A 25,322-nucleotide genomic window follows, 5' to 3' on the forward strand; every position below is an offset into this window, starting at 1 on the left:
GATGTTAACTACCAGATTAGCCTACAAAAAAAATGTCATCCCTACACCACTGTATATGATATTAAACTGAATATATTTGGGATTTTGAATGATGTCGAATAACACAGGAAATATGAAAACATCACCTTGAGCTGTGGGAAATGATAATGGGCATTTTCCAATATTTTCTTATAAAGAATAATTGTTATTTGCAGCCCTGGAGTGCATCCAATCATTTATTTTGTCCATGCTCTGGTAGATTGATGTTGCAGGTAAGTAAATAGAAATGTCCATGTCTCCTTGTTTCAGAGCATCAACTGAATAAATTAAAAGCTTTGTAGTTTTGTTGCATACCACTGAAATGCAATAAATGTAAGTGGTATATCCGTGGTCCCGTGAGGGTTTTATGCAGGAATATGATTATCAGAGTGAGCTAGGTTAATCTGTATTTTGCCAACAGGTATGTGCAAGTAAAATAATAGGTTCAGTGGTAGGTCAGAAATGTGGACTTTGATGCAGAAGAGCTTGACTCATTTTGACAAAAAAGTAATGAAACAACAGAGATTAGATTAAATGTTTGTGGCAATTAAGACCTTTAAAATTCAGATTTAAGACTATCTAATGACCTTTGAGGCCTAATAATTTAAAATTTGAATTTAAGGCTTTTTAAGAATCCGCAGACCCCCAGCTTTATGAAGTCTGAGCAGAGTGGCATAGAGACAACCACCAGCTTCAGGTTCACTCACCTGCAATAACAACAATCTGCTCTCCTGAACTGTCTGTGAAAAACACGCTAACTTCCTATAGGCTCCAGGGCTTTTCCAGCAGAATATGTGCTGTAACCTTAGGGGGGCTGGCGTCGAGTGAGAAATCAAATTTCTCCCGCAGGGATCAATAGAGTATCACGAATAAAGCAGTGACTATCATCTGTCCTGACGTGGGTCAAGCCAGGGAGAGCAACACAGAGTTGTCTGGAGAGAGGTTTAGACCAGAGGGCCGCAGTAATCCCACTATCTGTGTGCCCTGCTCTGTGAGATCTGACAGGGATGAAGAAAAAAAACTTAAGATTCAGACACCCAATATGTCAAGGAGAACTACAAGACCCAACCAAACCGATGAAAAACAATTAAAAAAAACAATGGAAGATCACTTTCTACTGCTGCTGGTGCATGTAATGCCACACAAATGTTAATGACATCACTCATGAACATGTAATACGATGAAGCAAGATGGTAACTGTGTCTTAATAGGGGTGCGAAGACATAATGTTTGTGTTGTCACCACATCCAAGCTACCCACAATATCACATTATCGACCAGCTCTCTACAGGGAACCAAGTTTGCTGATCTCCCCTCTCTGTTGCATAATTTAAGTAGCCAACAAAAGCAGACTCATGTCCCAAGATTATATTACAGGGTCCATGAGGACAACCACTGTCTGAATTTACAACTGGCTAATAATGCATATCGATCAGCACAGCAATGTTTTGACCATTAACCTGGGTGTGCAATGGCAGGTGAGAAGGATGTAGATCTTGTGTGACATCTGGAAGCAGTAAGCAGCACACTCCTTTAGAGTAGACCTGTCTTATTCTCCAAAAAAAAGACAACACTAACTGGACAGAGCCAGTTTATCCTGCACTGCACACATTACATCATCTAGGTAAAGCTGGGTATCACACTGCAATACTTTTTAGGTGCTGACCAGCTTGTGCCCATATCAGGAACTGTGGAGAAGTGAAAGCTGGCTCTGAGTTCTTGTTCACATCCTGTCAGTCGCTGCCTGGTGTACACCATGATCTGTTAACGTCACACTGTTTCTTACTTAGACAAAGCCATTCTACAGTTTTTTGTCAAAGCAACGCTGATGCATTTTAGATGTTTGGTTTACTTTGTTAAATGTAAATGAGAGTTTTGACAGAAGCTGTTTATATTCGGCAAATTAAGGTATTTGCAAAGTAGTATTTTGGGACTGGACCAAAATGTTGACAATGGTATCGAGCACTACACTTTCAGAGAAAAAAACAAGTAGGGCTGCCCCAGGCTAAGAATTTTCCTAGTCGACCAATAGTCGTCATTTAGGGCCATTAGTTGACTACTCGCCCACATAAACAATAATTCAATCATTAAATTATATATATTGGGCGGGGCGACACAATGGTTTGAGTCCAAGGTCTGAGAAAGAATAGTATCAGTAACATTGTTAACACTGTGCTACATTACAGAAAAATACAAAACCGTACTAATGAACCTTCATTAATATAGGCCTATATTTTATCTACAAGTACACGTCACACACTGAGCGAGCCGCCTGTTAATGACGCTGTCGGCAAAGCAGTAATGATTGTGCTAAGTGGCTAATGGGCATGTAGCTACTAACATGTTTCAGATGATACGTCATGTTTGTAGTCGACCAATGAAGATGAGTTTACATATCACCTTGGGTTCATCCTTCACCTTCTCAAATTGATCCCACACTTTCGATTTCCTGCCCGACATGTTATTAACTAGCATGTGGAATAATCGCAGGTAATAGCCCTGGAAATTAGAGGCCATACACATGCTGCGTCTTTAACTGCCTGGAAAACGCTAGGTCAGGCACTGGATGCTACTCCTGTGCCTTTGTTTGTGCCAGCTTTCAAGAGCGTGGTGGCAGGTTGCATCTGAGGTTGCTAAGCAATCGTGTAGCCTAGCCTGAAATCCTGACTGCAGAGCTGATCTTCTTCCAGGAGCTGTTTATAAGTGTGTAGGCCTATCGTCCGTGGGACAGATGTAAAGCTCTGGGTAGCCCTGCACTAACATGATCAACTTTTCCGTATTTATCAGACTGAATATTTACGGAAGAAGGGATAGATATCTGTCGGCTGTGTTTGTAACGTGACTCCTGTCTGAATGCTGAGTGTGACTACTTCCTGTGTCTGTCCTTTCAAATTAAATTCCCACATGGTCCAGTCATATAGGTTTTGATTTATTTTGACAAGGTGCAGCTCCTCATAGAGTTTCACGTTTGTTTTTTGTTTTGTTGTGCAACGAACCGACCGATGAAATCTTGCCGACTAATGACCTTTCTGGTAGACTAACGTTTGGTCGACTATTTTGTGGCAACAACAACAACATGACAGAGAATGAGTAAGGTTAAGTAAACCAAGGGAACAGCTAAACATGAGTCACAGGCCTTCAAGCCATATATTCTGGCAACTGCTTCAATCTGTAATGAACTTTGTGCTTGGATGTGTCAGCTAATTAGATGAGCAAGACGAAGCAATTACCTGATTGACTCCCTACTGTCAATATTAATAACATGTGGCAAAATAGACTATCTGAATCCAATATTTTGAGCATCAAAATGAGGCTGGCCTCCGCTCTGTCCCCTCTCTGTCTATAAAAGGATGAGGCACATAAAGCTCTGCAAAGATTTCATCTAAATGGGACGGGGACACCTTCAGCCGGAGTGTTCTTCAGGCCGGGGCCAAGAAATATATCAGAAAATCAATCATCACTGCTGATCAAAGCAACATCTATTCAAGAAAGCATGCCAGCGAGAAACTACAAATTCATCCGGCTTTCCAGTCCCCTCTGCTGTTCTTTAATTTATGTGATTCGGGGCTATTTTAAACAACTGCAAAGTCACTGGCTGACCTTCAGTTGCAAAAAGGAGGCAGAGTGATATTGTGGAGCAATCCTGTAAGTGACAGAAGTTGGCTAACTTTCAATTAGTTGGCATCTCAACCTTGACAACATAATGAGGGGGATATAATGGATCATGAGTGGAGATGATGTCCATCAATAATAATGAGATATGTGAGGAGACAGATGTCTGATGGGACGTTTGGAGAAGCCATGGAGCCCGGTTAGAAAGGTGAAAATGTCAGTGACGCATTACGTCTACATCATCAAAGTCAGGTACAGAGTTGGGCTGCCTGGCTGCTTCATCACTCCACAACAGCATCCATGTTTGAATGATGATGCTCCCTGTGATGATGGGACATGCATGTTTCTGCACATCTCATCCCTGTCAGACTAGCAGCAGCAGCTAGGTAGTAATGTCTGACTGGTCCTCGGCGATTCACTCGGGATGCAAATACAAAAGGATGGGATGCTGCTGGGCTCCGAGTCTGAGCACCAAAACAAAGGCTGTGCACATTAATTCGACACAGCACTGTCATGACAGGGTGGTTTCCCCCACATAAACACGACTGGCATTCAGATTGCATTCAAACAGGAGCACAAGAGCTCATTGCCTTACCACAGATGCGGTGTAATGACCATGTCTTTACAGTTCTTGGCGCAGGAAACAATTGGGGGGGTCTCCCTTCACTGGGCACACATACCCAGCTCCTCACAGACAGACGGCGTCCATACGGGTCCACGTCGAAATATATATCTGTCTTCGTATTAAAGGTATGCTGTACGGAGGCTAGAACATTATGGAAAGTCAAAAAAGTGCTGTGCTTGCCCGTTTCCTTGAATGCGGGTTGTGATGCTCTCGGCTCGGCTCAACTGCACTCCGCTCGCTCCTCCCTGCAGCAAGATCGGCTTTGAGCGGGAAGAAATCGCAGGAGTGGATCAAACAGTGGCGGACAGTGGGTGGGCACAAAACACGGCTATGGAGTCGGACACGGAGCAGACAACTGTATGACCCTTTACCTCCTCTTGTTACGCCTAACAGATGAGTTTCCTGCTCAGAAAATAACGTAACAGTCGTAACGTCACAGAGTAACGCACGAGCTCTGAGGTCAAACATGAGGCAAGGCTGCCACCACAGGAAAACTATTGCTCATAGTAACAGTTATAAAGGATTCAGTGAGTGTTTCCTGTGTCCATGAGTTAGCATTTCAGCACTTCCGGTTCCCTTGTTTTGAAGTCGATGGGTTTTTTAAAATGGGTTTTTAATTAGACGCCTGAAATAAGGTCTGTGGTTCACACAATTTAAAGGGTGCTTTCACCACTGGTGGACATATAGACACTGCAGTTATCATTGGATAATTTGTAATTCATTTGTAGTAACAATTTAAACCAAACCAAAATCCAACGTTTTTTTTGTTTAAAACAAAAACGAACTGTTCTGTACTGTCCCCGTTTCTGGTCACCCCTCTGTTGGGGTACCATCCATCCATCCATCCATTTTCATCTGCTTATCTGGGGCCGGGTCACGGGGGCAGCAGGCCAAGCAAAGCATCCCAGATATCCCTCTCCCCAGCGATGCTTTCCAGCTCCTCCTGGGGGACCCCAGGGCGTTCCGAGGCCAGACGAGATATATAATCCCTCTAGTGTGTTCTGGGTCTGCCCCGGGGCCTCCTACCAGTGGGACGGGCCCGGAACACCTCCAGCAGGAGGTGCCCAGGAGGCATCCTGATCAGATGCCTGAACCACCTCAACTGACCCCTTTCGACGCGAAGGAGCAGCGGCTCTACTCCAAGCTGCCTCCGGATGTCCGAGCTCCTTACCCTATCTCTAAGGCTGAGCCCAGCCACCCCACGGAGGAAACTAATTTCGGCCACTTGCATCCACGATCTCATTCTTTCGGCCACTTCCCAGAGCTCATGACTACAGGTGAGGGTTGGGACGTGGATGGACCAGTAAATCAAAAGCTTCGCTTTCCGGCTCAGCTCCCTCTTCACCACGACGGACCAGTGCAGCGCCTGCATCACTGCAGAAGCCGCACCTAACTGCCGATCCATCTCACACTCCACTCTACCCTCTCTCGTGAACAAGACCCCGAGATACTTGAACTCCCTCGCTTGAGGCAGTAACTCTCCCCCAACCCTCTGCTGGGGTACCTAGCACAAAGATCTTGTACTAAAAGGTGGAGCTTTGAGTTGTGGCTGGTTTTGTAACTACTGTTCATACCGTGGAGAGTTTTATTAGTAAACTATAACTATAAAATGAAAGGATGTTTTGCTGCCTCTTACAGCAGCTGTAGTCTGAGAAAAATAATTCACTGGGCCGACTGCCGGCAACTTTTAAGGTGGAACGTTTACTTGTAATGTTACTCAGTGCGTGAGCTGACGACGCGAATCCATCAGCACACCTTAAATTTCACGGCGACAATTGACAACTGACCATTACTTTAGTTTTTATTGTCTCTCTTGGATGATATACACTTTTACTAATGAGCATTTAAAAATATAGATTAATTTCGACCGGATTATGTGAACACGGAGTAGTCAATTGTAAGACCATGGAGATCTCTCTTTACCTCCATGTGTAACGCTTATTAGATGAGTTTCCTGATCAGAAATAATAACGGAACAGTTAGCTTTGATAAACTCAGCACTCCCCGCGTCATCAAGTAACGTACAAGGTCAAACATGGGGCAAGGATGCCACCACATGGAAACTATTTGTCATATTGACAATTAAAAATGATCAGTGAATGTTTCCTTTGTCCATGAGTTAGCATTTCAGCATTTCCGGTTCCCTCGTCTTGGAGTCAGTGGTTTTTTTTTTTTAATGGGTTCTTCATCACATGTATGCATTAGCATTAATAGGTAATGGGATATACAGTACGTGGCCTTAATCAGGATCAATTCTGAGACTGCAGACAGATTTCACGATCACTAGGGGGATCTATTATTGGTTTAACTGTTGAAATCATGTTACAATCACATATCTGCTATCATAAAATCCACTGGTTGGTTGGTTCATTTTCTTTCACACCACAAACAAACCGCACCAGAGTCTGTTTAGACCAAGACCCACCTTTCTCAGTTCAGTTGTTTGGTCTGCACCAGGGTTTGATTGACAGCTTTCACACCCACCCAGACACACTGTACTAACCGCACAAAAGGACCTGAGTTAGATGATAACTTGGTAAAGCCTGTGATGAGCCTGCCAGACAGGACACTGTTGTGGTGAGTTTCATCGGTATCCCTGAGCCAACATATTCACAGTCTCATGGGAGCAGTTAGCCAGTTGTTGCATGCTAACAAAACAATGGTCCTTCCATATTAGTTAAAATAATGGAATTTCCAATACAGTGGGAGAAACATTTAGCTCAGTTTATGACTGCAGTCACACCATCTACACTTCAGAGAAAACTATTATAAAACCCCAGGAGCATTTTTTGGCTTTTAAAAACAAGGACGAAAGAAACCCCTATGGTGAAAACCATGGAGAGAGCCCATTTACACCAGCTGATGCTAGCTAGTAATATATGTCACAGTATGAGACTTTGCTTCACCCCATTCCTGCCAGCAAATTAAGTCGAAAAGAGCATACTGTCACAAATTTGGTTACTAAAAAGAAAAGAAAGAAAGCCGTTATTTGGCCAAATATAAAGGTGAGAGGCTGTAAAGGCTGGACAACAGAGGGATGGTGAGTACAAATACTTGAGTGTAATAAGACTATCAGTCAACATATGGATCAACTGGCCCTGACCCTCAAATACAGAAGCAGCCGCAGAAGAAAAAGCACCCTGGTGATATAACAGCAGAGACAAGGTGACCTCTGTATTATTGAAAGCATCACACACATTCATGGCCGTTATACTGAAAGAACAGAAACAGGCAAAGACCAGTATTAGGAAATTTAACTACTGTTTTACTGAATGCTTGAATGGACGATGTGACCAGTGTTAAGTAACTGTGAGTGTGAGGGTTTGGAGCTCATTAGTGTGTGGTGCTCCAGGCAGTGCCGTGGTATCTTGGAAACTGGTGCACTCCTGGGCTTTGCACACACACAGTGGGGAATATTTTACGTGCAGAAGTAACCTGAGAAGCAGTCAATCGGAAAGAGAAACCATAAACTCTTCTCATCTGTCTGTGTCTGTCTCAGAAATGGTTGGGTATCAGATTTCATGGCTGGCTTACCCAACCTGAACTCTGACATGCTCAAATTTAAAGGGTAACTTGGGTACTTTTCAAACAGGACCCCATTTTTCTTTGTTTTTGTGTCCAAGTGACTAATAGCAATGACAGTTTTTGACTTTAATGTAATTGTACATTGTTAATCATTTACGTCCACTAAAAGTGCTTGGTTTTGCCATTGACAGGCTTAAATTGTTATTCTGAGTGTCTGACCACATTATGGAAAGAATCCCTACAGAAATGGACCTTTCCTGAAAGAAGTGATATCCTTTTTGTTTAACCAGAAACAACCTCGACATTACCATTTCCAAAGCCACCAGACTCCATTCAAATTGACAATAATTTTATCATTGTAAAACACATGTCATTCAAAGTCCACAAAACAAAATAAAACTCACAAAAGTCATCTTGGGTTGTTTCTCCACTGCTCCAACAATCACCAACTCTGGTTTGGTTGAAATAAAACCTTAATTCACGAGGTTAGACGTGAAAATATGCTGGCTCTATACACACTAAAATTACTGTTTATTTAAATGGAGTCTGGTGGGTTTGGCAACGGCCATCTTGGGGTCATTCTAGTCAAACAAAAAGGATCTTACTCTTTAACACAAAGATCTGTCTCAATAAGGATCCTTTTCATGTTGTTGTTAGACACTTATAGTAATGATCCGAGCCTGTCGGTGGCAAAAACAACAACTGTTAGCAGGCAAACATTGAGGGCACGCAATAGCCTCAAGTGATTACATTGCAGCCTGTTTAACTGCTGACGACAGCAGCCCTCTGATTCAATACTGGACCAGCTTCAAAAATATTTGTTCCCATCAGTCACGTAGACACAAATATGTGGAAGAACAGGGTCCAGGTTGAAAAATACCAAAGTTAGCCTTTAAGCTTTTCCTCCCTCAACTTGCCATTGGACTGTATAGATGACGACAGGGACGTGGGATTTTAGGAATCTTGGCGTTATTTTTAATCAGGCCATACATTTTGATCATCACATTAAATCATTGACCTGTATTTGTTTTATACAACCAAGACATATTGCAAAGCTCAGGTCTGAGGTGTCTCAACCTGAGCTAGAGATGATTAACCATGCTTTTGCGTCCTCCCCACTGGACTACTCTCTTTTTACTCGTCTAAACAAATCTTCTCTGAACTGTATTCAAATAATCCAAAGTGCTGCTGCTCAGCTGTTAACCAGGTCCAACAGGTCCACCCACATCACTCCCATTTTAGTTTCTTTACACTGGCTTCCCATCAGGTTTAGGATTCACTTTACTTGTTCTCACTCGATCAGGCACCTGAATACATCAGCGATCTCCTCCCTCCATGTATCGTCAGTAGGTCCCTTAGGTCTTCAGAACAGGATCTACTGGCAGTCTCTCGCTCCAGACTCACAACAAAAGGCGATCGTACCTTTGAAGTAGTGGCTCCAACACTTTGGAACTTTTTCCATCAGGTTTACAGCCTATGGTCTCTTTAGAAACTCTTAAAATACAACTGAAGACCCATCTCTTCAAAATGGCCTTTGTCCCGCCCTAAATTGTCTGGTGCTTGTTCCCTGGTATATTTCTGTTTGAGGCCTCAGTATCCTGTATTTGCTCTTTTGTTTGATTGCTTGATTGTATCATTTCTGTGACAGGTGCTGTAACAAATAATACCAGAATCAACCTCATCATGATAGAACATTTTCATTTCCACGTTTTCTACAGTAGAATAACAAGGGAATTATGTGAATACCCCATGGGCAGAAATATGTGGTGAAAATGTGTGCAAGGTCACTTTTGAAGGTCGCATTTTCTGCTCTCTATTTCAGAAGTGTGTCCAAGCACACACTGTGCTGTTACAGTATGCATGACCATGACGATGCAGATAATACATGCAACAGTACACGGATAGAGAGATTGTTAATCCCAGCCACTGTTATGGGAATCAAATTACAGTGTTAAGATCATTTCTGTGATTATGCTTCAGTGTCTCAAAACAGGATAATGTTATGCTGTGGTTTGTATTCATCGGAAGTGGTTGGTAAAATGGGATTTTATGTTAAATAATATCTTTTATTGATGGTAATGGTGTCAGAAAGAGACATTTAGGGGAGAACGTGATACAACCTAAAGCAGGGCAAACTTTTTAAGCGGTTACACAAGTTGTCCACAGTATCCCCAAACAGTGACCCACGAAATTCCACAGAGTGAATTTTTTTTGTCATACTTGTTTTTTAAATACTGAGCTGTCTATGAAAGTCACCGAATCCAACCAGATATAATCTTAATAACCGTCTTCTTGCCTAAAACATAGCATCATATTGACCTTTGTAACCAACTCCCAGTTGTAAGTGTTAGCTAGGCTTGATAAAATTTCCACACAGCATTAGTTGTAACGCAGCTGGCTTATGTTCAGTTTGATCAAAGGTCCTTAATTAAATGAGGTATACTTTGCAATTTTATTTTTTCAGGGATCTTACTGACACACAAGTCAGTCTGTCAATATTCATACATTCAATACCCATATTTTGACATGTGCATCTCCGTTACCCAATCTGTGTACATCTATCAGTCCAACCACTGGATATCGATGAGAGACTAAGAGATGAATGGATACCTATCCCTCCCCTATCTACATACATCTATCCATCAATCTATCATGGATGAAAAGAGAAAAATATATAATATCCACTCATGCTATGTACTTAAATGATCTTTCCATTCATGGAGCACTGGTGGTTAGATGAGGGATGTACAGATTTATGGATATATATCATAGATAGATCCATACATTCATGTCAACCTATGATATATAGATAGATTTGTGCTGACTTTCCCAGCCAGTTACAGTTAGCCCCACCCATGGGATACAGTGTAACCTATCACTCCCGCCACCTCTTGGTGCAATAGTAGAAGAAAGGCAAGTTCTAGAAAAACAACAGCTGTTCATGTGTAGTAGAGATGCGCATATTGTTAGAATAAAACAAAACATCCAGCACAAACTAAAATGTGTCATGTTGTACCCCCTGCTCTCCCTTACGCACAATCCGTTGCGCAATTTGATAACAGAGGTCATTACACCGCTGTCTGTCTGTCTGTCTGTCGTAACGAGGATGATGAAACAGGTCAGCTGACTGGTGACGTAGCAGCGGGAGTAACTTCACTGAGAGGAAGCACGTTGGTGACATACTTGTGAGAGAGCCGGCAAGCGCACAAAAGCTCAGGAATTGAGTCTCAAGAAGTCGACTGAATACAAAACAAAAGACGGTAAGAAGCTGATAATCAAAATGTGAAGCTGTTTTGTTGGTTGTTTTTAACGTAGTGTCTTTTTATGAGGCTTAAATCTGTGTGTGCCGGTTCCTTTGGTGTGCAACGTGGTCTACAGCCGGTGTTCTCCTGTTTCCGGAGAAGACACGTTAATTTTTAACCCAGAAGAAGAGTCTCTTTTTTGTTGTATAAATGTCTACAAATCATTTAGATTGTTTGTTTTTTACATAGCGCATATAGGTTACATAATGTTGTTATATTACATGTATTACCACATATACTACATATAGTTGAGGTAGGCCTTTTACCGTAAATGACCGTTCATTCACATGTTACTGTTTGAATTCATTATATCACGGTTATACTAAACGTTTATAGTTGCTTCTTTTGTTTTACCATAGAAACTGTTTTTCAAAGTCAAGTTACCTAAGTCAGTTTTGTAACAATGCCCACGACAGTAGTTGCGCAACATGAAAGTGAACTCCCCCTTGTGGCGGAGTGAGGAATTACTTCTTTTAAAAATGTATTTTATGAAACAAAAGCATATTAGGGAAATATCACAACATGTTTAATTTTACAATGGGGATTATTTTTGATACTAATGTTTTAAACAAGGCAATTAAGTCAAATTTTTCGATTTGTGTATGTTTTTTTTCCCCTTTATAGAAATCATGCCTGCAGATATCGCCAAGGGAAAGAAGGCTTTCGTCCAGAAATGTGCCCAATGTCATACTGTGGAGGAAAATGGAAAGCACAAGGTCGGGCCTAACCTTTGGGGTCTGTTTGGACGCAAAACAGGCCAGGCAGAGGGCTACTCCTATACTGACGCCAACAAAAGCAAAGGTAAATACTGTGCACATGTATTTACAGCATACCTTAAAACTTCAATTAATAGCACGGGCTATTATTTGCTTAAATCACTGAACTCAACAGGCCTATATATGGGACAGGCCTTTAATTCCTTTCACATTGAACTGTTGCTCAGCAAGATGGGACATACGATCAAGTTGTCTATTTAAACTAGTCTGAATATTACTTGTGTGAAAATCAGACCTAAATAAGGTATCAGTTGTGAATCATTCATTTGATGTATCTCTGAGAGACAGTACCCGGCATACCGACACAAAAGCATTTTATCCTGTTCAAGCAATACTAACGATTTGGGATTATTTTTGATGATTTAACCGTTCTGAGTCTTTTGATCAGTCCACACTTATCGACTAAAGGAATATGAATAACTTAACGGGTAATCAAGGAATGGACACATATTCTGACTTAATGACTTAGGTCAGGTGGATAGCCAACAACCCTGTGTCATACAAGAACTTCTATAAAAATGAACTGCTTGGCAACAAAACAAGGCATCTAAGTGAAACAGGCCTTTATTATCAAAATGTGTAGCCACGCCAGGCCTGTAAAAGGGACTGGCCTTTTTAATTGAACCTAGGCTTTTAATTGAAGTGTTATGGTAGTCCAAGGAATCATGCTGTACGGCTTTTAAACTCTACTGTGTGTGTTCACTTTGATTTCAGGCATCACCTGGAATGAAGACACCCTGATGATTTACTTGGAGAACCCCAAGAAGTACATTCCAGGAACAAAGATGATCTTTGCCGGCATCAAGAAGAAGGGCGAACGAGCTGACCTCGTAGCATATCTGAAGTCTGCAACTTCATAAAGAACTCTTCATCTGCGCATCTTTTGCCATCTTTGTGTCCTTACAAACTGATAAGAGGCCAGGAGTTGTCGGTTGTTCAAAATCAGGCATAGCGGCAAGAATTCTCTGACTGATATTAGCGTGATAAGCTGCCGCATTTTATCACAGCTGTACCTCTGTTTCTGATATGATCCTCCTTTATGATGGAGTAAGTGCTATCCCCTGGTTTTAACAGGATCCTTTTCTAACATAAATTATTAAACCATATACTGTGTTGTCAGAATGTAGGGACTGAAAGCTGTGTATTGTATTAGCTTATTGTCTAATTGTCATCTTTTTTCCTCAGTACCTTGTTGATTAATAATCAAGTTGTCTTAATTGTCTTTGAAGAAGGAATATGCCTTATCTGCTTCCAAACTGGTGATACCTCAACAGTTTTTATGTCATTTTTTGAATTTGACGGTGAATAAATTTGACACTAAACATTAATCTTTTGTAATCTGTTTGACTCAGTGAGTTCCTATAAGTAAATATGTGGTCTGTATTAGGTTTCTCATGAAATGGGGATCAAATACAGGGTGTAGACGATCATGTAAGGCTTTAATAATCATGTAGATTTGTAAGGCAAATTAGAGCAATACGACTGCGTGTTTGACATATGCCACAGGGGGAAGGAGTATTTTTGGTCTAAATGAAGTGACTTAAAATTTGTAGCTTTGAAGAGTGTATTTGAATCTGAAAGCTGGAATGAAAGTCACATATGCTGCACATTTTTGAGAACGTTGGTTATACTTACAGGTGCCTCAGTAAGAGTTGCAGAAGACTCCATGTTGGGTTACAGATGTTGACTGGCTGACAGTTATTGGGTGCATTTGTTGGGAAACTAGGTAGACAAAGGGTGGTACTGTAAAAAAAAAAAAAGTGGTTTTAGCTTTGTGTTATAAGCTAGTACTAATGGGTTTCCAATCTAGACAGTGTTATTCAAACTTTGTCATAGTTTTCCTTTTTTTAAATATCCAGTTCTATAAGAGTATGAAGGTATTGACGTTATATGAGAGTACAGATGTATGTCTACAAAGATATTTAAAGTAGTTGTGTATGTTTTTACATCTGTGTGTGCAGGTGTATGTATATATACATTTAGGAAGCACAAGTGATTGTGAATCAGTTTCAGCTGCTTTGGTGTAAATGAAAGTGACAACAGGTGCAATGGAGAGGCAAAAGCAAGACAACTCCTAAAAAGGGAATGGTTTTACATGTGGTGTCCACAGACAGTTACTCTCTCCTTATCCTTCCTGACTGATTCTTCTCTAGTTGTGTGTTCTGCTAGTGTACTTGTCACGACTGGTATCATGAGGCGGCACCTGCAGCCCAATCAGGTTGCACAGGTAGTTCAGCTCCTCCAGGATGGCACATTCATACATGTGGTCGCAAGAAGGTTTGCTGTGTCACACCCATTGCACAGTCTCAAGAGCATGGAGGAGACACCAGGAGACTGGCCGTTACACGAGGAGAGCTGGACAGCAACCCAGCAGCAGGACTGGTATTTGCTCCTTTGTGCGAGGAAGAACAGGGGGAGCACTGCCAGAGTCCTTCAAAATGACCTCCAGCAGGATATTGGTGTGCATGTTTCTGACCAAACTGTCAGAAACAGAATCCAGCCCTAAGTGGGTTGATCATTTTGGTTTCCACTGACCGTTCTTCATCTGTTCCTAAAAAATTATAACGTACATCAGTAAAAATTTCCAACTTGAATAACTGGTTCATCGAAATCTGATGTGTCGTTTAGGTGTTGCTTTAATTTTTTTGAGCAGTGTATGTGACTCATTGACCCAACCTGTTATTTTTGGAGCAATTTATTTCTCTATGATTGTCGGTGCTTCTTTATCTGTCTTTTTTTGTATTTCATTCTATAGCACATATGAGTCTATAAAAATAAATTTCTAAAATATCCAGTTCTAGTTTAAATTTAAAGCAATCATGGGACAAGGGGTGTCCATGTTAAGAGACAGCACCTGAGGCTGCTGTATCCACCACTGTGGCTCTGCATCCAGTATATTCCCAGTCCAAGCTGTGGAGTATACCTCCCTCTAGCGTTCAGATGTCACACTCGCACTCTGATCCACTAATAAAATTGTATAAAGGAATTTGATTTTCTGACACCCCCCTCCTGCCAATAAAAGTCGCTGCTCCATAATTAAATTGTGAAGATGAACCGCTGCAGACTCCACATTTGCCAGAGTTTGTGGCTTGTGAAACAGATGTATTGTCGACTTGCAGTTATGCTATGAAACGCATTGTTCTGCAGGCGACAGTCATTCAGTTTGATTGCTCTTGTCAGCATGCAGTGCCATCAGCAAAGCCTGGTCTGGGGTTGCATGGGAATACATCATGCATGGCGCTATGAAGCATAATTTCATTAAATTATAATCCATCCACAACATGAGGGTCTTTTGCTTTTCAGCATTATAGAGCGCTGAGTTATTGCTGAAAGTAATGATCATCTATGAGCAAACATCCACCTCTATAATCCACCAGTTTTACATCTTTATGTACTGCATCATAACCTATATTTCCCTGATTCTCATCATCCTCATCATACTTGGAGCCTCTAAGGAGGGCACGCGGTTCAAACAGCCAGAGGGCTGACTGCTGAAGCAACCCTGAGCTCCTGTCTCTGTGACGAAGCGAGCGTCAGCGGGACCGAGCCAACCACAGCAAGCGTCATTTGCACACAAGAAGACCTATACGACGGGGATGCTCAGCTCTCTGTGAGATTTCCAATGCTTGTGATAGTCTCAGCCTCAGTGTCCTTTGCTTAGACCTGCTATAATGTTCTTAAATTAATACATATGGAGATGCTGTGGGGGAATATGCTGGTGCGCAAAGGGAGTCTCCATCCTTCTCCCCACAGAGTGGAAACTGGATATGTGGCCAGGGCTCCAGGGGTGTTCCCAGCGTAATGCATCTTGGAAGTTATCTGCCGATTCTCTACTTTAACCCCCAGTAAAAGCCTCATAGATGATATTTCTCTGCGCGACTCCATGGATGTGGTTCACTGAGGACCATCTGAAGAACAGGCATGGCAGTGTCAACTATGGTGTTCTCTGACGTGGAAAGTTTTCTGGACGCGCATCCCGAGTTATTCGAGGACTACCTGAACAGAAAGGGGAATTATAGCATGGTGGAGAAATGGCTCAAGAACCACAAGGCGAGCAAAAGTCCGGCGGCTGCGGGTCCCGCCGAGCCGAGAGAGGAGAAGGGCAGCGCGTGTAAGGACAGCTGGGCGAGCAAATGTGACGGTCTGCAGAGGAGAGCCTCGCAGAAGGAGCTGCGCAAAACTTTCGCCAAATCAAAGGCCATCAATGTCAACAGGACATACGACGAACATGTGAACTCCAGGGCTCAGGAGCCCCTTACCAGCATGAGGAGGAGAGCTCTGCTGAGGAAGGCGAGCTCTCTGCCCCCGACCACTGCGCACATACTGAGCGCACTGCTGGAGTCCAGAGTCAACATCCCCCAGTACCCGTCCACAGCCGTGGATTTTAAATATTACCTCAAAGAACACAACGAAAGAGAGTTTTTCCTGGAGCTTGTAAAAGACATATCCAACGACTTGGATCTAACGAGTCTCAGCTACAAAATCCTTGTGTTTGTTTGTATTATGGTGGATGCAGACCGGTGCTCCTTGTTTTTAGTGGAGGGGACGGGCAACAAGAAGACACTAGTGTCCAAATTCTTTGACGTGCACGCAGGTACTACAGTTTTACCCTCCATGAATTCAGATGAAGTTCAAGTGCCGTGGGGGAAAGGGATCATTGGATATGTAGCTGAACACGGAGAGACAGTGAACATTCCTGACGCTTATCAGGTGCCTGCTCCTCTTTGTGCATGCATGCATGCGTGTGTGCATGAGTCACAGAAACAGAGAAGACAAACAGACAGGGAGACATATCTGACGTTTGTCTGTCACTGTTAATTGATCATCAATCACAGAGTGTAACAGAGATGAGAGCAACAGTCAGCTGGACCAAGCCTGTGTCAACGCACAGATTCACACAAAGCATCACAGAGTAATAAAACATAAGGCAATAAAGGAGAGGTATCATTCTCTCTGTTGCTTTTGCAAACTCCACTGTGTTTAGCTTGACTTAAAGTAGCCTGAGTAAGACAATACTAGATTACATTATAGCTGCAAGGACACCAAACTGCTTCATGGTGCCAGTGGCCTGTAGGAAGAAGTCTAAGCACACCTCTTCTTATTTGGCCAAATATTTACAGAAGAAAGAAGTTTGCCTATTTTATTACCCTTATTGTAGACGTTCTGTTTGTAAGACACAGAGTCCTAATGAGTGGGGTTAATCCAATACCAATACCAGTATCTGAAATACCTCTGATACTGCCTAAAATGTTGGATCGGGTATCGGCAAATACACAAGTCTATGTACTAATCCGATACCACAAATAAACTTTAAAGCAGTTTCACACTAATTAAACGTCAGTTTTCCAAGAAATCAATTCTTCCTCACTGCTCTAAAACAGTAGCCTACACAGCAAGTTGCAATTTGCCGCCACTGGTATCTACTGTTTTAGAGCGGCGAAGAAGAATCGATTTCCGTTGAACAGTGTTAGGTGTTAGCAAAATGTTGGCAATATTTTACCAAAGAAAGTTTAATGGCAGCTATTTCTGTATATATTTATTCATGTTTTATAAAGGGTTTAACCTGAGCCATACAACAGTGATAGAAATCTTTCACATCCAAACAGGGTTCGTAGTGTACAGCTGCTTTTTTTATATAGTGGTATCGGCTCTGTAATCAGCATCGGCCGATAGCAGAGTTCAAATATCGCAATGAAGGAAAGAACGGTATCGAAACCATCTCTTCTGATGAGCTGTACATTTGCACTGTCATCTCAAAGACAAAAGTAAAATATGCATTTCTTTGCACTAAGTTCTTACATTGTGTCTTTAACTTTAAACTGTCCCCGTGGTTTTCAGGATCGTCGGTTCAGTGATGAAATCGACAAGCTGACAGGGTACAAAACCAAGTCCCTCTTGTGCATGCCCATTCGCAACAGCGACGGAGAGATCATTGGAGTCGCTCAGGGCATCAACAAGACTTCAAGTGGAGAACTCTTCACTGAAGATGATGAAAAGGTAATTTCATTATTATAGCTGTGAGCATAAATGCTGGGTGAGGATCACGCGCTGTCATAACACAATATGTGTCCCGCTGCGTGCTTGGCATGTGCAGGATAGATCAAGATAATTGTGTTTTATATGTCGTCGTGACTTACAAGTGGTTTTTGATGTCTCAGTCCTTGTGTCCAAAATGTTTTCTGCACATGTTAAAGGTAGACTTTCATCTTCATCTTTGTATGTCTGAATCAAAGAACTTTATCAGGCACAAATGGATAAGAATAACATTTGGGGCAGGCTTAGTTCAGGCTGTTTCTCATTTGTGTATAAATAGAATCGCGACTTATGATGTGTGATGTTTATTTATTTGGATAAATAAATGAAAAGATGGATGACATCACACCTTTATAAAGCTTTAATACCAGTGGTTTATTTGAAGAAGCCAGTAACTATGGTTCTGAGGCAGTAGTGTACTTTGGTCACAATTATTAGCCATATTTGGGGGGGTAGCAATGGTGGTTGGCTTGTCCACAGAGCAAAGACATCTTTTGCAGACATCCTAACAGTGGTGGAAGAAGTATTCAGATCCTTTACTTAAATGAAAGTACTAATACGACACTGTAAAAGCACTCTGTAAGTAAAAGTAAAAGTCTTGCCTTGAAATTGTAAATGAACTGTTAGCGCTGTTAGCTTAGCCACCTCCATGTTGAGAACTGTGTGCAGACATTTCTCCAAAGAGCCCCTTTATGCAATAGCTTTGGCTCTACCTTGACCTTTTTTTTTTTATTTTAGCGCCATCATCTGGTCAGAGTTTAAAGCTGTCCAATATTTTTGGTATATGAGCAAATACCTGCAAAACTACAGACATTCCCATCAGCCTAGCTAGAGAATGCTAGCATGCTAACATGCTAAAGTAAGACATGAACATGGTAAAGATAACCTGCTAACCATCGGCATGTTAACCCTGTCATAAGCATGATGTCATGCTGACATTAGCAGAGCTGCTACTGTGGCTTTAGACTGCTGTTATTATTGCAGCACAGTGGAGTGTAGTGCAGAGGAAAGAACAAGCCTGAAGTAAAATGCTCATAGGCTTCATGATTCATGTGTGGCATTTCAGGGATGTTTTTTTTTTAGGCAAATACTGTTATGTGGTGTTAGAGGTACACAAACATAGCAGGGCTGTAGTGCTGTCATTTTGCTTTGCAGTCAATGTTGTTATACTCATGAGTTTGCAGTAGCAGATATATTAAAAACAAGATGGATTTTGTGAAGTAAAAATGGGATTTTTTTTTTTTTACACATTTTGTGCCGTCTGTATGTTATTTGCATTGTACCTGCAAGCACTGAACGTGCTATGGAACATTTCATCCACTGTTGGGAGATTCATCAGTTAGGGGAACCTTTTTTTTGTCGCCTGATGCTCAAACTGACTTTCTGTGTTGTATCTACTTCGTTTCTGATTTTCTGAACAAATGGAGATGTGGGTGCTATCTACATCACATATTGTCTTTGGAGTTTGAACGTAGCGCATGCTAGGCTTTTACATCTGTCCGTTCTTAATATTTCACAAGCAAGACTAACTTTATATCTGTTGTGTGATTAACAGCAAGGAATGTTTGCTTCTGTTTGTTTCTGTGTCTAAACTAAAAGCTCAATCTGCCTTGTAGCATATTTGCCCTGAGTACAAGTCTCAGTTCTAAGTTTCTAGCTAGGTGAGAGCTTGTCTCTCAGCATCATCACATATTTCTGTGAGCAGTAGCCAACAGATCAGGCAGGTGCCAGCTCCTCCAGATGTGAAGGTGTGTACCTGTGTGCACAGGATAGAAATAGAGAAGTTAGAGAGATAAGTTGCTATGAATTGTTCATACACTCTTAGAAATAAGGGTCCCAAAAGGGTTCCCTCTGAAGGCTGAGAGTCTACCCAGAACAATTTCCTTCAGAGGAACCCTTTAATGAAGAAAGGGGTATTCAAAGCCCGGTTTCCACCAAGCAATACAGTACGGTACAGTTCAGTTCGGTACGCTTTTTTTCCATTTCCACTGTGAAAAGTTGTGAGTGGAACCAATGGAACAGTTCCGTACCATCCCCATTTTTTTTACTTAAGTTTTAAATCTCTCTCTTGGATGACATACACTTAAAAATATAGATTAATTTCGACCGGATTATGTGAACATTTACTCAACATGCCAAGAAAAAGTCATCAGTCGTGGACTCAAACTCAAAAAAAGTCCTCATTGTGTATGGATCACATTCAATGCGTTTCAGTTTTCTGCCGATACTTGCTGCCTATAGGTTCTTCTGACCCTTTTATGTAGTCATTTTCTTCTGTATTCTGTATAGATTTATCACTTCCTGTCCTCCATCTGCATTTTGCACACATAATAGACACGTGATTGCAAACAAAACCTCTTAAAGCAGTTTTTTGGTGGATGCTTTCACAGATGGCTCTAGGTATAACCCTTCATGTTGGGTTCTAACCTTTATAAAATGTTCTGCCAGTACCCAAAAAGGGTTCTCCTATCGGGACAAACGAGGGGATCCTCTGTGCTTCTAGTGAGCACCTTTATTTCTAAGAGTGCAGATGTTCAGTTTTGTGATCAGACATATGATCCAAGAGGACTGAAGCATGCTGCTGTATGACCACTATTTTACCTCTGTGTGAATCAGCTCAGTCAGTAAACAGATCAGTCAAGTTGGCAGCTGCAACAAACACAAAGACACAGATGTTAGTGAATGAATTATATTATATACAAATATGTCAAAGCAGTAGGTGGGGGTGTTACATCTCGCACTGATCCAGATAGGTCTTCTGTTTCTGAATGAATGTTTATTTGACCTATTACCATCATTAGAGAGGCACGAGGTGCACGTGTTTCGTCCATCAGCACACATGAATAGATGTAGCAGAAAGGCGGTGACAAGCCGATACACTGACTCGCTCTCTTATTACAGCTGTGAGGCCCTAAAGGGGAGAAGAGATGAAACATGAAAGCACAAAGCTAGCTGTGCTTTTGTGTTAGAGTTAGGTTCCACTGAAGAAAATGACTGTAGGTTTTTATTTGTAGTATGTTTTTCTCCGTCTGAGCTCGACTGTCAACATTACATCCATTGTTCATAATAGATGCGGATTAGGAATTCTTTTTTTCTTTCTGATGTTTTGAGTCTGTTTCACATTGCATTAACGTCACACTAATGCTCGGGATGGCTACAGCTGAATTAGTAATGAAATGCTCTGCTAGCGTCAGAGAACACAGTAAGCTCCCTGCATAGCACAGCTGCAGCTCTGCTTTCATGGAGACCTTGTAATAAGAAAATGTATCACACTTTTGAAAGCATGAGATATTACTGCAAAAGCAGATGTCATTTAAAACTTTGGTGTTCCTTCATTACAACAAATCTGTGTATTGAAAGCTGATAGGATATTTAAACACATTATATGGCTGATTTTAAATCCCACGCTGCCTTAATTGTGTTGTGTTGATACCCTGCAGGATGGGAGTCCTTTGGAGGGCTTGGATAATGGTTCAACCCATGAATAATTGCATTGTCTCATTATTGTCTGTAGAGGAATATAGCTATTGACCTAATTTAAGTATATAAGCTGACCTCATCCTACTATCTCTACATCTTGTGTTATTATCTAAATTTAGCTTTTCTTTTAATTTGCATGCCTTTTAATACATTTTACATAAAATGTATTATTCAGGCAGACATTCTCATGAATTTTCTCTTAATAAAGTGCGAGTTCCCCCCATGTAGGTTCCGTTTGCCAATATAGTTTAACATTTGCGTGAGTCGATTGTAAAAGAGCATTCTCACCTCACCGCTGTGCTCCCTCTGGCTGCCAAAATCCCTGTCAGATTGGCTCAAAGCAATATTGTAATAACTGCTTTCCCACATTTTCCCAATGTAAATCTACAGCTTAAGAAGAGAGAACACAATTTCTGCTCGGAGCCCCATGCTTTTAATATGTTCCTGCAGGATATCAGATCAAATCAGATTTATGCAGTGCATCATACCAAACTGGCTCCTTACGAAGGTCTTTATATAACAGCAAAATGTCATGAAAATCTACTTAAATCAAGAGAAAATAAAAAGAACAATTGCACAACAACATTTGTAATATGAGGGATTTGCATGCCATGGGTAAATAACACATGTGAATGTGAATGTGAATGACATACTGAGAAGTGGAGACCTGAAACAATAAAGGCAGATCTGGCTGCCCAGACACTCAAAGAGGAACAGATAGAGGGGATGATGAGGTGATTTAGGGTTAAAACTGAACTCTGTGCTGGTTAAGTGAGGCTGACCTTCAATAGTGATTTCTTGTCTATTATCCTGCTTTTGATATTGCCTTGTTTTAAGAAATTGGAGGGGTGCTTCAATGACAATTTGGATTTTCTGAATTTAGAGCAAATGCACAACCAATGCGCATTTTAACTGCATAGTGTTACTGTTTTTTTTAGACCAATTCATTTTACATTCTTCCACATTTTTATTTGCATGTAAGAGAAAGAGGACATTTTGTTTTAAAAATGAAAAAAGAAGAGGACCCAAAACTGTACCCTGGGGGATGCCAAAGTAAAATATCCACACCTACTCCATCAAAGTGTGATACCTTTGAGTGGACAACTCTCAGAACAAGTAAACAAGAACCAATAATACAAACAGATATCTGACAGATAGTGGTTAATGGTTACCGGTTGCCTTCATTAGACCCATTTCTCTGCTTATAGGATAGTGTGGATGTGTGGTAATTTGGATTGACAAAAGTTTGTGTTTCCAGCAGATAAAGTTCATATCACAGTGTAACTGACCTTTAAATTCAACTAAAAAGCAAGAGCTGTGAGTGATCGTGCATGGCAGTGTTTTTGGAAAAAGCCTGACTGTTACATTTGATATGATATGAGGGCTGGGCAATATGGAGAAAGTAAAATATCAAGATGACCAGATAATTTGATATCGGTAGGGCTGACTGTTGGTGCTTTCACAAAATATTGACACCGTATTGCGGATATAATGACTAAGTGGGTAAAGACAAATAATTAAATAGTGAGAACAGTCTGGTAAAAAAAACCAACGGTAACTTTATTTTTTTAATAGTAATTTATTAATAGTTTATATACTTTTCACTGTTGGTAGCAGCTGTGAAACATCCAGTACTGGCTGGTTTCTATCTCTATGTGAGTGAAATCCAAATGAAATGGACTGAAATGTACCTAGTGTCATAGAAAAACAGTATCACAGAAGATGAGGGATCCCCTATGCCTCAATAACCCGGTCTGAGTATCAGAAAGACATCATAGCACCTATTTGTGCCACTACTCCATAATAAATTGGCTGTGACTGTGGCTCACTGCCCATGGAGCAGGGTCTTGGAGGAAATCAGAGTAACTGCTGCCAGTTTGAGCTTCAAGTGGTGATCATTATAAGGTGTAAGGTCTGTAACCATTCAACAAACAGTGCAAATGATTTAAGTATTTTATAGTCAGCTGTGGCCTTCGAGGATTGTCACCATGTGTTAATGTGCACAGACTTATGAAACAATTTGACTCTTAAAGAGCAACTACATGGATTTTCAAAATTCATACATGTTATTCCTATACTCTAAGACAGTCCAAAAAGTATTATTAAATGTGAACAACTCCCTTCCGAATCCAAACACTAAAGTGCTAAAACTCAAATTTGTGATGTCATAGGTATAAGATCTTAATTGAGAAAGATGTTATAGATGACACTGAGAGCACCCAGGGGAATGCTTTGAGTATATGGCCACATCTGTTTCAGAACTGGGGACACTACAATAAAATAAAGCTAATTTGGGTGTAAAAAAGAAAAACATTCTGTGGGTTCATAAAATCGGGCTCCTATGGCAAGCCGTTTTAACATTTAATCGCTAAGTCTGACTATCCGGAATTACCATTATAGATATCTATAACGTCATTTTGACTAGTAGTAATGTCATTGTGACTAGTATGAATTTTAATTTAAGATATCTCAAACGTCATTCTGACTAGTCAAAACTGAATTACAGATATCTATGACGTCATTCTGACTAGTCAAAACTGAATTACAAATATCTATAACGTCATTCTGACTAGTCAAAACTACAGTTACAGATATCTGTAATTCAGTTTTGACTAGTAAGATTCAAACTATTTTTGCCATTCATGTGTATGGGGTTTGTCATTATAGATATCTACAATTACATTATGACTATCTATAATTCCAGTTTGAGATATCTACAACGTCATTTTGACTAGTCATAATTCAGTTGCAGATATCTACAATGTCATTTTGACTAGTCATAATTCAGTTGCAGATATCTATAATGTCATTTTGACTAGTCATAATTCAGTTGCAGATATCTACAACGTAATTTTGACTATCTGAAACTCAATTCAAGATATCTTTAAAGGACCATGTAGATATCTTCAATTGATGATAATTAAAGATATCTTGAACTTGAATTATGACTAAAATCTAATTACAGGTATCTTGAATAAGAGGTTTGACTAGGCAAAATTATGTTGCAGATATCAGTAATGAATATCCAGTCTAGCGATTAAATGTTAAAACAGCTTGCCATAGGCTCCTGTTCATTGTCTATAGAGCAGTTCCTGTGACATCACAAGTTTGAGACTTACTTCTCTAGTTTCTGTCTTTGAGAGAGAGGCGCTCATGTACATGCACACAAATACTGACTGAACTTTCTTGGGCCATATTGGAAATCTTAATTTAGGTGGTTCCCCTTTAACGAGAACACAGCAATAAGGACATTATACAGTTTATTTCAGTTTAGTTCACTTGAATGCCATATTAGTAATCCCAAAAATTTAATTGAAACAAAAGTAGTTGACATAATAAGTAAGGAAAGGAATACAGTCAACTTCTTTGCTAGCTAGCTACACAGGCTGCCACTGACAGAAAGGCCCATGAGATCTTAAGAGGTAGCTAAACTAATATTCACTCTCACTGGAACTTATTACATATAATGATATTATTATTATGATATTATTTTAATAATGTCTTAATTAACCTGTAATGTATAAATACTTACACAAATTACAGCAGGATAAAAGAAAAATGGTTTTGGAGGAACTGATGATTTAGGTTATTCTAAATTTTACAGTTTTAAAAATGAAACTATTCCTCCAAGTCTAATAGTTTAATTGTGTTTAAGTTTCTACATACGATCATATTCCACATACAAAATAATAAGAAATAATTGATTAGGAACTGTGCAAAAATACCTTACTTGAACTACTCTTCAAACATTTTTTAGCCATACTATGAAAACTGAACTGAGAGCTGAATTAAAACAATCTGTGTCTTTATATCTGACCACATTAAGCATCTCAAATTTATGAGTGGAATACAAAGTTACCGCCATTGATTAAATTTCCAGGTCTTTATCATGCAAATAAGATAATAATTCTCACAAAAAAGCACGCTAACACTACATTCAACTGTTGATGAG

General features: G+C 40.5%; 3 protein-coding genes across 10 annotated transcripts in view; 2 read left to right on the plus strand and 1 right to left on the minus strand.

Annotated features, from left to right (window-relative positions):
- The window catches only part of osbpl6 (oxysterol binding protein-like 6), a 64,815-nt gene extending 60,119 nt beyond the window's left edge, over positions 1 to 4,696 (minus strand). For 5 of the 8 annotated variants that reach the window (XM_050048779.1, XM_050048774.1, XM_050048778.1 and 2 more), the window contains exon 1: positions 4,225 to 4,695. The gene's annotated coding sequence lies outside the window, so the exon portion shown is untranslated. Of the gene's footprint in view, positions 1 to 4,224 lie in introns of all 8 variants that reach the window. The other 3 variants (XM_050048776.1, XM_050048775.1, XM_050048781.1) reach the window with 1 other exon arrangement.
- A 6,182-nt stretch (positions 4,697 to 10,878) lies between these two features.
- LOC126393270 (cytochrome c-like) lies at positions 10,879 to 13,185 on the plus strand. The gene is made up of 3 exons (XM_050049275.1): positions 10,879 to 11,039; positions 11,706 to 11,882; positions 12,572 to 13,185. The coding sequence occupies exons 2-3, from the start codon at positions 11,711 to 11,713 to the stop codon at positions 12,715 to 12,717; spliced, it is 318 nt and encodes a 105-aa protein (XP_049905232.1). The 5' UTR covers positions 10,879 to 11,039; positions 11,706 to 11,710; the 3' UTR covers positions 12,718 to 13,185.
- A 2,270-nt stretch (positions 13,186 to 15,455) lies between these two features.
- Positions 15,456 to 25,322, plus strand: part of pde11a (phosphodiesterase 11a) — a 65,624-nt gene continuing 55,757 nt past the window's right edge. The window contains exons 1-2 of the mRNA XM_050049904.1: positions 15,456 to 16,567; positions 17,696 to 17,854. Of these exons, the coding sequence (XP_049905861.1) occupies positions 15,779 to 16,567; positions 17,696 to 17,854 (948 nt within the window). The 5' untranslated portion in view covers positions 15,456 to 15,778. The remainder of the gene's footprint in view (positions 16,568 to 17,695; positions 17,855 to 25,322) is intronic.

The sequence above is a fragment of the Epinephelus moara genome, chromosome 7, assembly GCF_006386435.1.
Source record: "Epinephelus moara isolate mb chromosome 7, YSFRI_EMoa_1.0, whole genome shotgun sequence".
Taxonomy (NCBI): Eukaryota; Metazoa; Chordata; class Actinopteri; order Perciformes; family Serranidae; genus Epinephelus; species Epinephelus moara.